This window comes from Carcharodon carcharias, chromosome 3 (genome assembly GCF_017639515.1).
Source record: "Carcharodon carcharias isolate sCarCar2 chromosome 3, sCarCar2.pri, whole genome shotgun sequence".
Classification (NCBI taxonomy): domain Eukaryota; kingdom Metazoa; phylum Chordata; class Chondrichthyes; order Lamniformes; family Lamnidae; genus Carcharodon; species Carcharodon carcharias.
Window position 1 is genome coordinate 140471420 of NC_054469.1, and position 14722 is coordinate 140486141.

The window sequence follows — 14722 nt, forward strand, 5'->3', positions numbered from 1 at the left end:
GGACCCTGACCGCGATTTCAGGCTGGCCGGCCAATCAACGGCCAGCCAGCGTGAATCACATGCCAAAACATTCAACGCTGCCTGGGTGGAGGGAGGGGAAGGGGGAGGGGGCAAGCGCAGAAGTCAGCGCATGCACAGAGCTGCCTCAGGGAGCTAAAGATTTTTGACTTTACAGATAAAGATGGTAAAATTAAGGAAAACGTCCCCTCATGTGACTCTGTCACATAAGCAAGGACATGTTAAAACTTAGTTTTAAAAGTTTTTATTGTTTTAAATCTATGGCTGAAACCTCATCTTGCCCGTGGATGAGGTTTCACAAAAAATGCAAAGGCCGCTTGGTCTGTTCACCCACCTGCCAACCGTCAGGATGGGCAGCAAAAAATTCAATTGAATTGATTGATTAAGGGCCTTAATAGGCCTCTTAATTATTGGCAGGTGCGCTGCCACCTCTCGTACGTGCCCACCAACTGAAATATCACGCGAGTGCGCGGTGATGTCAGGACGCTCATCTGACGTCATTGTGCACTATTTTTCTCCCGTTCGGTTTGGGCGTGCGCTCGTCTTCTTTGACTTGGTTGGAATTTTTGTCTGATTGCACTCTCATGAAGGGCCTTGAGCAGTTTTCCTACACTAAATGTGTTATATAAATGCAAGCTGTTATTATCACGGATATCCAACAAGTATCCATGTCTGCGCCAATGTCAAAAGTGCTGTTTAAAAAAGCTAAATCATTATTATGCAGCTGCTATGTGGTAGACTGTTTTCAGGTTTATTCAAGTCGTATGTAGGATGCTAAGGATCAGTCAGGGCCACTTGAACTGACACAAAACAACAAAACAAGAGATATGAGCTTAAACTGAGATTAGGTCGATTCTGGCAGGATGTAAGGAGTGTTACTAAGAAGAAGAAGGCAGGGTGTAGAAGCAAGTGGTTTATAGAATCATCGAACCATGCAGCACAGAAGGAGGCCTGTCAGCCCACTGTGCCTGTGCTAGCTCCTTGAAAGAGCTATCTAATTGGTCCCACTCCCCTGCTCTATCCCCATAGCTACAAATTCTTCCTTTTCAGGTATGTTTTCAGTACTCTTTTGAAAGTTACCATCGAATCCGCAACCAGCACCCTTTCAGGCAATGCATTCCCGATCACGACAACTGGCACCTAGAATTTCCACAGTGTTAATCCTGATCCACCATGTCACATTTATTCAGGAGAAGACCAGTAAAATCCCCTGGAAAAAGGCCCATTGCACTATTGCTCCAGGGTTACCTAAGTAACACTCACAAATCAGGAGAACGCTATAGGAATTCTCCCTGTAGATATCTTCAATGTTAAATTGAAAAAGTACATCCAAAAGGAACATATTATAGATGCAACTGCTAAAACAGCAGAACTTTCTGATCCAGAAATCTCATAGGGAAGTGAGTGTAGAGGGGTGTGGTGTGGTGGGGTGGGGGTGGTGGCGGTGGAGGTCACATAGGAGGGGAGGTCTACCGGCACCATGCTATAACTTAAGTAGGAGATCCGTGGAATCCCCATACAACAGCAGAGATCCAGCTGTCCTAGTTTCCATCATATCCTGTGTTACATGGAACATATATCTGCCTCTTCCAAGGCAAATAACAGGCCTGGACAACCTCCATGCATTCCACACATGAGCACTCGAGTTTCCAGCAGGCACGAACAGTTCAGTGCTGCAGACTGAAACTCCTTACATTGTTTCTATGTCTTTCCATGTAACTATGTTGATCCAATAAGAAGGATAGATATGTGGCTGTGCCGTCTGTTGGATCCCTGGTATATTGGGGAAGATATATATGTGACCTTGGGATAATGCATTCCTGTGATTCCCTCATTATCTACTGGAAGTGTGGAAGTTGTGGTATTGATCCTTCCATCTAATCCTTCATTTATTGACAGTTGGGAGTAAGTCAGGACCAAAAGTCAGTGTTCCTTAATGTAAGCAAAACTGAAAAATATTTATAAAACTGCCACAGTTTGATTGGTGTGCCACAACCTTAAAGTTTGGTGTTTCTCTCTGGAAAAACATCCAAAGGTCAATTCACAATGTAAATTAACTAACATAATGATGTAAAATACATCAACATTTATTGTTGTGTCGTTGACACATGAAGTTATGTTGATGTAACGGACACATGGCTGTTATAGTTCTTTTTCATCCCCCAGCAGCAACATTTTTTTACCAATTATTCTTCTACATAGGTGTTAAGGTATTTGCTCTGGAAAATAACCAATTCTTTTTGCAATGACTGCAATGTATTTACAATACTTGAAAGGTTCGTTTAATGCTTTTTAGCAACTCTTACACATGATCTTCAGTAACCTCAATTTTTTTAGCTGTAACTGGTGCTGGAGTAAAAGGCTTGTGTTTGTACACAATTCACAGATAGAATACACCTATAGTGCATCCCTGTGAATTGTACAAAGCCAGGCACTGTGGCACCCTTTATTTGAGAATATTTTCTAAAGCCTCCAGGTGCAACATTTTTCGCACTGGTGAGTTTGAACAACAAATCTGAATTGCCGCTCATCCATAACAAAAAGTGATTGATGACTGAGATAAGATGCTGAATGGGTCAAAAGATTTGTCATCTGCAAAATAATTGGCACTGACAACATGCCAGAATTTTTGTTCAAGGTCCTAAATCTGAATAAGACATTCAAGCTTTTTAACATTCCTCTTCTGTATTACTTTACCACAGGTTTTCAATAAAATAAATTAATTAACAGTTGAGGTGCCAGGGTTGGAATACGAAATAACCAGTTGGTAACTACAGTAAAATGAGTTTCTGCAACAGCCCTCAAAACTCTAGAACATGCCATTCTGAGCTGATGTTTCATTAACAACATTTGCTTTTGCCTCATGTCCATCAAGATATTATGTGTCATCTCTGGAGCAATCTATGGGCTCAAATGCTTCCATGGCCCTTGTACACTCACATCAGAATTAAATCTTAGTTGGCAGATGTTGCATGAAATTACTTGTTTTCTTCTTGGAGGAAGAGGAACCCCAAACGTGTGATTTATCACTGCTTTCTGAACTGGGTCCATCTGTGAAAAAGGACAAGAAATTCAATTAGATTTCTTTATCTCCTTCAAAGGTCACAGCCTGACTTACTAAATGTTGTTGTGTTTTTGTAAGATGTTTATTTGCTGCAATTTTTTCCCCTTTCGGAACCTTCTCCTTTTGTTAAGTAGCAAACCATATTCTGCAAATGGGCAAGTGAGTTGCTTCTAAGGCTTCTACCAGTACCACTGACTGGCTGTTGGAAGAGCAATCTGAGTTGGCTATTCATCACAGTGTTTGGGCTCCTATCAGTGTCTTCCCACAACAAACTGAGGTGAATTTTCTGTTAACAGAATTGTGGGTTTAGATCTGTGTATTAACATACTTGCACAGTTGGTTGGCACTCCATAGTCAACATAATGCTGTGCCTAATATTCTTGGCTCCAAGAAGTGCTTTAGGATGTAAGTATTTTGTGCAACTGTAACATAATAGCTTTTTATAGTGGTCAACAGTTAAAATTGGGGGCTTCTCTGGCAGAGCAGTTTTTTTTACGTGACCTTCTTAAGCTTCAGATTTGGCCAGCTGGTGCTATGCTCACAGATAAGTAACTTCACCAGTGCTTTGCTGGCTGTTGAGTTAATTTTGGTGCCCACATGTAAAGGCCCCATTGCAAATGCCCAAAGAGAAATTATTGCGACTCACAGGTCAGTTGTATAGTGATCATAAATGAATATTAGACCACAGATATCAACTTATGTTTGGCCAAGTTGTAGGTGAGGGCTTTATACTTGTGTTTTATTTAAGATGTGTGGTGGTTGTGAGAATTAATGTAAAGTTTAATAGACGAGTAACAAAAGCAATTCTGATATACAATGTTAGCCTATCAGGGAATCAAATATATTTATCTAGCACAGAGGTCACCAAAATTCTTTGTGACCCATTCAGTTCCTTATCATAGAGCTAATAGGCTGCAAAGAAAAAGATTGCCATCAACACCACTATCAGCATGACCTGGTTAGGACGTCTCTATGGGTGGAATTTTATGCTGACGGGATCTTACGGTCCCGACAAAGCCTACTGACTTTTGAACGGCTCACTGCTTTTTGTGGCCCCGCCCCCACCACAGTGGGGCCGTATAATACTGCCCTGTATGTTTTTATCCACCCCTACACCTTTTTGAATTTCAGCCCTTTTCTTCTCTATTGTCTGCTACCAATTAAAGCTAACACTTGAGGCCTTTCAGTTGAAGGTGGATAATATTCTCATCTTCCTGCATCTCAACTGAGGTTGAGACTATTCCCCCCACCAAATTTTTGCTGGCTCTTATTTCAATTTCAGCTTCGTGGTGTCACACCAATACCACAAATGGTGTTAAAAAGGTGAAGAATAAAAGCAGGAAAGAACAAGGGTGGAATTGGCCCAGATTTGCACTAAGTGCTGCAGTGGGCAGGTAAAACGACATTTTACCTGCCGGCTGCGATGGCGGGTTTTCACACCATATCATCACAAACCCACCGCATTACTGATACATTCCTGGGAGCATTTCCATGGCAGGCAGGCTCTCATTCACCCGCCGCACCATCACCTCATCACGGGGGGGCGCCATATTTAAAGTATAGCCACGCTTAGTGCTTCCAGCCCAGGACAGCAGCAAAGAAGACATGACCCCAAAAAACAAGAAGACTGCAGCCCTCAAGTGCTTTTTGGACACTGTGGAGGCCCACTGTGATGTCCTCTACCCTAGCTCTGGCTGCAGGAGGGGCAGCAACATTACCACTCCGGCTTGGTAGGCGATGGCAGTGGTGATCAGCACAGAAGAGGTTAGCCATTCAATGCAGATAGAGGATGAATGATCTAATTCGTGCAGTCAAGGTATGACAACCATGTCATCATTCTAAACTCACACACACAAGCCCATCACACAGTCACTGGCATCTCACTACCAGCTCAAGGGACATTACCACCCATTCTCACACACACCCTGACATGTCCATCTGACCTCATCTCCTCTGGAGACTGCCTCCTTAGCCTTCACCATCTTGAGTCTGCTTGCACAGCTCGATATGAGCTCCCACACACACCCTGGGTTACCCTCCTTCCCCATTGCAGCCCTTATCCTGCCGTCTCTTCCCTTGCCTGAGGCCACTTCTCCCCCTTCCCCAAGCAAGACCTTGCCCTGCAGTCATTGAAAAGCCACCCACCTTATGGCTGATCTGGTAGGTAGAGACCTACCCGAGAGCCCCCCTAAAAGTGATGTGGTGCTGTCTGTGAAGCCTGGCGCTGATGACTGCGAGTGCTGATTGAAGGAAGGTAGGCAAACAAACCTCGAAGTCCTGAGCGAAGTGCTGCCCACCAAGTGCACGTAGCTTATATGTTGTTGTGAAACACGTCGGCATGTTTTCCTGCAGATGCAGGCGGACGATCCAGCGGGGGTGTGGGATGTGTCCGGTGGGCTGGCCTTATAATGATATGCTGACGTATTACAATGAGGTTCCCGACAACCGATGATGGAAAACACGGCCTGCCATCGGTGGGCAGAGCGGATGCTCGCAAACTAGTTTCACGCCATTGTGAAATCAATTGATCCACATTGTCTGCTCATGCCACTGAACATACCGCGCCAGCGGCCATGGAAAATCCCAGCCCTGCAGTCTTAATAGTATCAACACTCAACATATCCAAAGCAGAGCAGCATTCAATAAAATAATTGGAATGCTTAACTAAGTAGCCAAACAATAGAGTGTAAGCCAGAGGAGATCATGCCCAAACTGTATTGTGCTCTGTATTGTGCTCTAGTCAGATCAGAGGAGTTCTTGCCACCAAGACACAGGAGAAAGACATTCAAGTGGTGGAGGTCGTAGTGAGAAGAGTGAAAGACTGATACCGGTGCAAGGGTAAACCATCTGTCTAGGTCAGGAGTCCTGTCCTGACTGCTGGGACCATCGCCATCCTTCACCTTGGAAACATAAAACCCAACTCCCTCAAAAAAAGGTCAAAGAAGATATAAACCGGAGATAAAAATAACTGTTATTGCTTCAGCATTTACTCTTTTTTGTTCATACATAGGTTGTACACATCACTGACAAGGGCAGCATTTATTGCCCATCCCTAATTGCCCTTGCCCATCCCTTATTGCCCTTGAGAAGGTGATGGGGAGCTGCCTACTTGAACCGCTGCAGTCCATGTTGTGTAGGTACAACCACTGTGCTGTTAGGAAGGAAGTTCCAGGATTTTGACTCAGCGACAGTGAAGGAATAGCAATATAGTTCCAAGTCGGGATGATGTGTGAGGAAGGGGAACTTGCAGGTGGTGGTGCTCCTATGCATCTGCTGCCTTTGTTTTTCTAGGTGATAGAGGTCACAGGTTTGGAAGGTGCTGTCGAAGGAACCTTGATGAGTTGCTCCAGTTGTTTTTTGGAGATAGGTCACAGTGTAGCTACAGTGCACTGGTTATGAAGGGAACAAATGATCACAGCAATTTCACTATGTGCATTTGAATATGGTATAAAAAGTTACCTGTAATAAATAATAAAATCACTTGCAGTCGCCTTGACTGCAATTTTTTTTTCTAATTTATTCTTCAAGCTAGCGAGCTCAAAAACATATTTAGATCAAATAAAACTGACCATCGACCAGTTTGGTATATAGGTACTTAAAAAAAGAAACAAAGCACCAATTAGCAATTTACCTTACACTGCTGTTTAATCATCTGATCAAATCCTGCAGCAGTCCTCAATATTAAGCAGCACTGATTGCAAATCAAACAGAAGCAGAAGGGGGTTTCATATCAGCTGCGCTTCAGACACAGCAACATTACAAACGTGGAGGCTGATATGTAGTCAATTCTTCATCATGGTGACAGATGTTTCATAATAGAATGAAAGAGTTCAGGTTATTCAAGCTGCCACAGCAGTAGCACAGGTCTCTGCTGATAATGTAGATTTTCACACAGAATCATTAAATTATCTTCTGCTCCTCATCAACTTCTCACACACACATGCACAACCATTCACTCTCAATGATTAGCAATACCCAGAGTCAGGGGTGGGGGCAGAGATAATTTACCCTCTGTTCTTGAGGTGCTGCAACTGGAAAAAGGAACAGAGACCAATGACTCAGGATCAGTGCTGGGGCCTCAACCTTTTACAATTTATATAAATAACTTGGATAAAAGGATCAAAGGTGTGGTTGCTAAATTTGCTGATGACACAAAAATAGGTAGAATAGTAAATTGTGATGAGGACATAAGGGACATAGATAGGTTAAGTGAGTGGGCAAAGATCTGGCAAATGGTGTATAATGTGGGCAAATATGAAATTATCATTTTTGGCAGGAAGGATAAAGAAGAAGCTTATTATCTAAACAGTGAGAAATAGCGGAGTCCTGAAATTCAGAGGGATCTGGGTGTCCTAGCGTATGAATCACAAAAGGTTAATATGCAGGTACAGCAAGTAATTAGGAAAGCTAATTGAATGTTATCATTTATTTCAAGGGAAATTGATTACAAAAATAGGAAGGTTATGCTTCAGTTGTACAGGGCAGCGGTCAGACCGCATCTGGGGCATTGTGTACAGTATTGATCTTATTTAGTGAAACATGTAAATTCATTAGAAGCAGTTCAGAGAAGTTTTACTAAACTAATACCAGGAATGGGTGGGTTGTCTTATGAAGAAAGGTTGGACAGGTTAGGCTTGTATCCACTGGAGTTTAGAAGAGTAAGAGGCGACTTAATTGAAACCATTAAGATCCTGAGGAGTCTTGACAGATGGATGTGGAGAAGATGTTTTCTCTTGTGGGAGAATATAGAACTAGGGGTCACTGTTTAAAAATAAGGGGTTGGTCATTTAAGACAGAGATGAGGAGAATTTTTTTCTCTCAGATGTTCATGACTCTTTGGAACTCTCTTCCTCAAACGATGGTGGAAGCAGAGTCTTTGAATATTTTTAAGGCAGAGCTAGGTAGATTCTTGATTAAAAAGGTGGTGAAAGGTTATTAGGGGTAGGCAGGAATGTGGGGTTGAGGTTACATTGAGGTCAGCCGTAATCCTATTGAATGGCAGTGCAGGCTCGAAGGGCCGAGTGGCCTACTCCTACTCCTAATTCCTATGCTTGTTTGTTCATATGCCCCTGTGCATGAATCACAGATAATTAGCATGTGGGTACAACAAGTAATTAGGAAGGCAAATGGAATATTAGCTTTTGTTACAAAGGGATTGGAGTACGAGAGTAAAGAAACCTTACTACAATTATCAATGGCATTAGTGAGAATACACCTGGAGAACTGTGTGCAGTTTTGGTCTCTCATCTAAGGAAGGACATATTTGCTCTCAAGGGAGTGCAAGGAAGGTTCAATAGGCTGGTTCCTGTAATGAAGGGATGAGGAGAAATTGAGTATGCTAGGCCTATATTAGCTGGAGTAATGAGAGCTGATCTAACTGAAACATATTAAAGGGCTTGATATGTAGATGCAGAGAAAATGTTTCTGAGAAAATGAAAATGTTGGCTGGGGAATCTAGAACACGGGGTCATGGTGTCAGAATATGGGGTCAGTCATTTAACACTGAGGAGCTAATTCTTCAATCAATGGGTTGTGAATCTTTGGCGTTCTCTATCTCATAGAACTGTGAATGCTCAATTATTGAGTATATTCAACACAGACACTGATATAATTGCTTTTGGGATACTAAGGGAATTAAGGGAGTGCGGGAAGGCAGAGTTGAGATAGAAGATCAACCACGATCATGTTGAGTAGTGGAGCAGGCTGAAAGGGCTAAATGGCCTACTCAGTTCCTGTTTCTTATGTTCTTTTGGAGATCAGGATTTATGTGATACTGCATGAAAGAAAGCACATCAAGGTGATCATCAGCTAGAAAGACCTGATTGGTGATATCCGCCAAAATGCCATTTACCGTATATACAGCCCTTCTTGCACTTAACTGATGATAATGAACAAGCTTATTGTTACAATTATGAGGTTTGTAAGATTATTATATTTTGGGACGATAGCTTTAAATTTAGGATAAATGAAGGGAGTCATGTGACCTATTCTGCAGTCTGCCTGACAGGAAGCCTGGTTAGTTTGATTTTTAGAGATCAAAGGAAGGACTAGATTGCCTTGTTGGGAGAAAGTGCAATATATTTACACTTGAAGACAATGGCAGCAGTCTGAGTTAACAATGATAAAAGCAAAAATACTGCAGATCCTGGAAATCTGAAACAAAAACAAAAATAGCTGGAAAAGCTCAGCAGGTCTGACAGCATCTGCGGAGAGGAACACAGTTGATGTTTCGAGTCAGTATGACTCTTCATAAGAACTAAAGAAATATAGAAATTAGGTGATAGAGAGGGGTGGGACACATAGAGCTAAATAGAGGGCCAGTGATAGGTGGAGGCAAAGAAGAGATTGCCAAAGATGTCATAGACAAAAGGATAAAGGGGTGTTGACGGTGGTGATATTATCTAAGGAATATGCTAATGGGGACATTAAGGTTAGCAAGCAGGACAAGCTAGTGGCAGATGGCCCTTGTGGGTTTGGTGTGGGGGGAAGGGATTGAAATGGGCTAAAAGGTGGAGATAAAACAATAGATCGAAATAAATTTAAAAATAGGTGGGAAAATATATTTTTTTTAAATTATAAATTATTGGAAAAAGGGGGATCGGAAAGGGGGTGGGGATGGAGGAGAGAGTTCATGATCTGAAATTGTTGAACTCAATATTCAGTGCAGAAGGCTGTAAAGTGCCTAGTCAGAAGATGAGGTGCTATTCCTCCAGTTTGCGTTGAGCTTCACTGGAACATTGCAGCAGGCCAAGGACAGACATGTGGGCATGAGAGCAGGGTGGTGTGTTGAAATAGCAAGCGACAGGGAGGTCTGGGTCATGCTTGCAGATAGACCGAAGGTGTACCGCAAAGCAGTCACCCAATCTGCGTTTGGTCTTTCCAATGTAGAGGAGACCGCATTGGGAGCAGTGAATGCAGTAGACTAAATTGAGGGAAGTGTAAGTGAAATGCTGCTTCACTTGAAAGGAGTGTTTGGGCTCTTGGACAGTGAGGAGGGGGGAAGTAAACGGGCAGGTGTTGCACAATCAGTAGGTTCTGAGTCTCAGAAAGGTGCTGAAGATACTGGATTGCAAACAGTTGTGCTGTAGACTGTTTACTTACATCTAAGGTGAAAAGGAGTTGGGATCAATGGTAGCTAATTAAGTGTGAAGGAATATTCATGCCAAACAAGTGTCAGGCAATGACCATATCTCAGGTTGGAGTCTAGCCACCTCTTCTTGGTATTCAATGGCATCATCATCAGTCAATCTCCCACCATCAAAACCCTGGGGTCACATAAATACTGTGGCTACAATAGCATGTCAAAAGTTGGGTATTCTGTGGTGAATGATTCACCCCTGACTACCCAAAGACTTTTCTACCATCAACAAGGTACAAGTCAGGAGTGTGATGGAATACTCTTCACTTGCCTGGATGAGTACCAACAACACTCAAAAAGTTCAGTGCCATTCAGCCTACTTTAATGGCAACCCATCCACCACTTTAAACATCCAGTCCTCCGCCACTGCTGCATCGTTTGCAGTGTATATCACCTACAAGATACAATGCAGCATCCCACCAAGGATCCATTGACAGCATCTTCCAAACCCATGACCTCTGTCCTAGAAGGAGAAGGGAAACAGGCCTTGGGAAAACCATCCCTCCAGGTCACAAATCAGCTGAACTCTCACATTGTCATTGAGTCAAAATCCTAGAACTCCATTCCTTAAAGGCATTGCGGGTATAACTACACCACATGAAATGCAGCAATTAAGGTAGATGGCTCAACATCACATGCTCAAAGGCAATTAGGGATGGTCAATAAACATCCTTGTCAATCATGTGCACATCCTGAGAATGAATATATAATTTTTTTTAAAAAGATGAGATGCCACTGGGCGCTTCTGTGGCGTTGTGCATTTAAGTGTGACAGCATGTTGGACTAATGAAGACAGTTGAGGCTGTTTTTGTGATGAAGATTTGATTTGGCCCTTTACCACTCTGATGATAGCTCATGGAATATTGGGACCATACAGACTATTTATTTGTATAATTCAGGAATATTATATGCCTATCATTATGAAATGTACTATGTATTATAATTAAAATGTTTGATCCTTCTGAAATATTACTAGTTCACTCTCCACATAGAGCAATTTGGATAAGAGACACTTCAATAAGTCCAGTGTCAGCTTCAGTCAATTTGCTGCATTCCTGTCTCTAATTCAGAGATTGTGGGGTGAGCAGGTAATCTTGGCTGATACTTCAGTGTGTTACTAAGGTAATGCTGCATTGTTAGACGTGATGTGTTTTGGCTGAGACTTTAAACCAAGGCTCAGCCCGCTAAGGTGGATTTCAAATATCATCTGATGCTATTCAGAAGAGCATGGATCATTGCTCAAGCCTATATTGTTCCTTTGTAAGGAACATATCTTTTTATTTTTTATTTATTTCTGTGAGACTGTGGTTTTAAAAATTTGACCGTGGCTTTAAAAACTACCATGGCTGCAGTTGAAAGATATGTTCACTGGAACAGGATGAAAAATATACAATGTTGCTATCTCCTAGAACAGTGTAAGCCAAGTTGGACAAAATGGTGCCGGAAATGGGTCCTGAATGAGGGGGAACTGCCTTAATTGGCTCCTGATCAGGTGACCAAGGTTTTGTGTGATAGCAGTGAGCAGAGAGATCCCAGCCTGCAAAGAAAACACATCTAAAACCTCTCTCTCCTGTGTGTGTAAGATTCCAGTAAATCTACAAGGCTAGCTAGCTGGCTTTTTCTTCATATTTCTGTACCTGTTCTCTCTGGAAAAACCCATCAAGACGAAAAGGGGAAAATCACCAGTAGAGACATCGGGCAGAAATTTCCCGTCAGGGGTGTTGTGTGGGGACAGGTGGGAGCAGACGTGAACCCAATTGGCGCCCCCAATTGGACCATGCCGCCATTTTATGTGGGCGGGCCAATTAAGGCCTGCCCAGCATGATGTGTAGCTGGAAACGCTGAGCGCTCCCTTTGCAAGCGGCGGGGGAGGTGTTGGGGGTGGGGGTGGTGGGGAGGGATTCCATGAGTCGTGGCCTGCGCTCTTTCACGCATGCCCACGAAAGAGCACAGAAATCTCCCTGAAGCACAGAAGTCCTTAGGGAGATTAGTTTAAGGCTTAAAAATTTAAATAAAGAAAAGGAGATATTTTAAGACATGTCCTCTCATGTGACAGTGTCACATGAGCTTAGACATGTTCATGAATTTTGATAAAAAATTATATTTAATTCATGAAACCTTCATGAAACCTCATCCCGCCTGTGGATGTGGTTCCATGAAAAATGGGCTCTTCACCTGCCCGCCAACCTTAAGGTTTGACGGGCAGCCCTGCTTGTTGTTTTAATGACTATTTAAATGGCCTTAATAGGCCTTTGACAGTTTGACAGGCGCGCAGCCGACTTGGCTGCCCGCCTGCCGAACTGAAAATCTAAATGACACACGGTGTCATCAGGACGTCCACCCAACGTCACCCTGCGTCATTTAACACATTGGCGAGCAGGCCCCACCCCTGCTCGTCAACCAAAAAATTCTTTCCATTGAAAAGCAAGTTTTTAACCAGTGAACTACAGATTGAAAGTGCTGGAACACCATCTCATGTCATTAACAACAAATTGCAAAGAATTTAAGAATCCATCAATCAAAATCAACCCATATAATCCCATACTCTGGATTGGTGCAATTGGACTGTTTTATCTCACCCTTAAAATCTATGTTTTATGTGGCATGTGTGTGTGTGTATAGGGGTTAAGAAGGGATAGAGTTTAAGTTATAGAGTTAAAAGTTAGCTGTTCATATTTCTTTCTTTTGCCACGGGTTAATGACAATTTGTTTAATTAACAGTTATTTACTTATTAAGTTTACAAACCTGGTGCTCGTATTCTGTTAACCTAAATTGAACAGTTAGGTAGAATTGGGACAATCTGGTGGGCTGATCAAACTTTTCACATTGGTCGTGGCTCGGGAAACAGTGGGCTAGATATTACAGCACACTATCTCCAGTGAGTCATGACACACTCAACTATCTCCACCAAAACCAGATTATCTGGTCCACGCATTACTGAGTGCGGATTAGTTGCTTTGTTTGCCTTTATAAAGGCAAACAATAGAGTTCAATAGAGTTTCATTGCTTGTAAAATATGTTGGGATATCCCAAGGATACGAAAAGTGACATATAACTGTGGAGGAATAGCACCTCATCTTCCAATTAGGCACTTTACCGCCTTCCGGACTCAACATTGAGTTCAACAACTTCAGTTCATGAACTCTCTCCTCCATCCTCACCCCCTTTTTGATCCCCTTTTTTCTAATAATTATTATATATTTTTTATATATATACTTGTTTTCCCTCCGACTTCTTTTATTATTTTTAAAATTTATTTCCATCCATTGTTTTATCTCCACCTTTTAGCCTATTTTGATCCCTTCCCCCCACCCCGCCCCCACTAGGGCTATCCGTCACTTGCTCATCCTGCTTCCTACCCTTAATGTCACCAATAGCACATCCTTTAGCTAATATCACCACCATCAACACCCCTTTGACTTTTTGTCTATGACATCTTTGGCAATCTCTCCTTTGCCTCCACCTATCACTGGCCCTCTATCCAGCTCCGCCTGTCCTACCCCCCTTAAACAGCTTATATTTCTCCACATTTCTTATTCCTCTTTAGTTCTGATGAAGAGTCATATGGACTCGAAACGTTAACTCTGTCTTCCTTTCCACAGATGCTGTCATACCTGCTGAGTTTCTCCTGCAATTTTTGTTATTGTTACATAAATGTAAGCTGTTTCTTAGTGAGAGCTTCTCTTGTATCACCAGCAACTTGTGACATAAGGCTGGTGGAAATATACAGCTGCAGTTTCCTCAGGCCTGTCTGCCCTTTACAACTGCTGGGTCTGAAATATAGTTATTGATCTGCATATATTTGCTGTTTGAATATAAATAAAATCGCAAAGCCCAGAAATTACTGTAGGTGTAAATATTGGCTTAACTCATTTGCTGGAGGTAGATTCATAGAATGAATAAGCATTGACTTATTTGAATTTATTTAACTATTTTATTGTAGGCACACGTAATTAAAACGTGTTAACTCCTCCAATAATGTTGCAAAGGAATTTCATGTAAAATTGTTAAACACTTGACTGCTAATGTTGCTAACAGTAATTTCTACATTAATATTAGCAATTCTGCCGGATATGCTACTTAAAGAATTCGAAGGGCTAAATTCAATAAATAAAAAAATTGGGCACAGCAATCACAATACGTTGATTGCAACACAATCATCACACTAACTTCGTGCTGCCTGTTTATTTTAGTAATTTCAACATCTAGCCAGTGCTAACGGCACTGTGATTAGTCGGATGCATCAGCAGGAGGTCAATAATATGAGTGGCTATCACAATTTAAAGTCAACTTCACTGCTTAAAGCTAGCCTGCAATTCTTATAAGGGAGGTGCATTGTGGCTGGAGCAGATGTTGGCAGTCATACAGCAGGTGAATCTGACGTGGGCAATATTAAGAATGGAACAACATGGGAAAGAACAGACTTCCAGGCTTTCAGACACTTCACTGGAGGCCTTGATGAAGGAGCTGGAAAGGAGGAGAGTTATCCTATAACTACAGG

At 42.2% G+C, this 14722-nt stretch overlaps 1 protein-coding gene across 4 annotated transcripts in view; it reads right to left on the bottom strand.

Moving 5' to 3' along the window:
- LOC121276439 (zinc finger protein 385D-like) overlaps window positions 1–14722 on the bottom strand; it is a 469044-nt gene that overhangs the window by 174440 nt on the left and 279882 nt on the right. For 3 of the 4 annotated variants that reach the window (XM_041184845.1, XM_041184846.1, XM_041184848.1), the window contains one exon: window positions 2959–3069. The exons of the other annotated variant lie outside the window; for it this stretch is intronic. In XM_041184845.1, the coding sequence (XP_041040779.1) occupies window positions 2959–3069 (111 nt within the window). The remainder of the gene's footprint in view (window positions 1–2958; window positions 3070–14722) is intronic. 4 annotated transcript variants of the gene reach the window in all.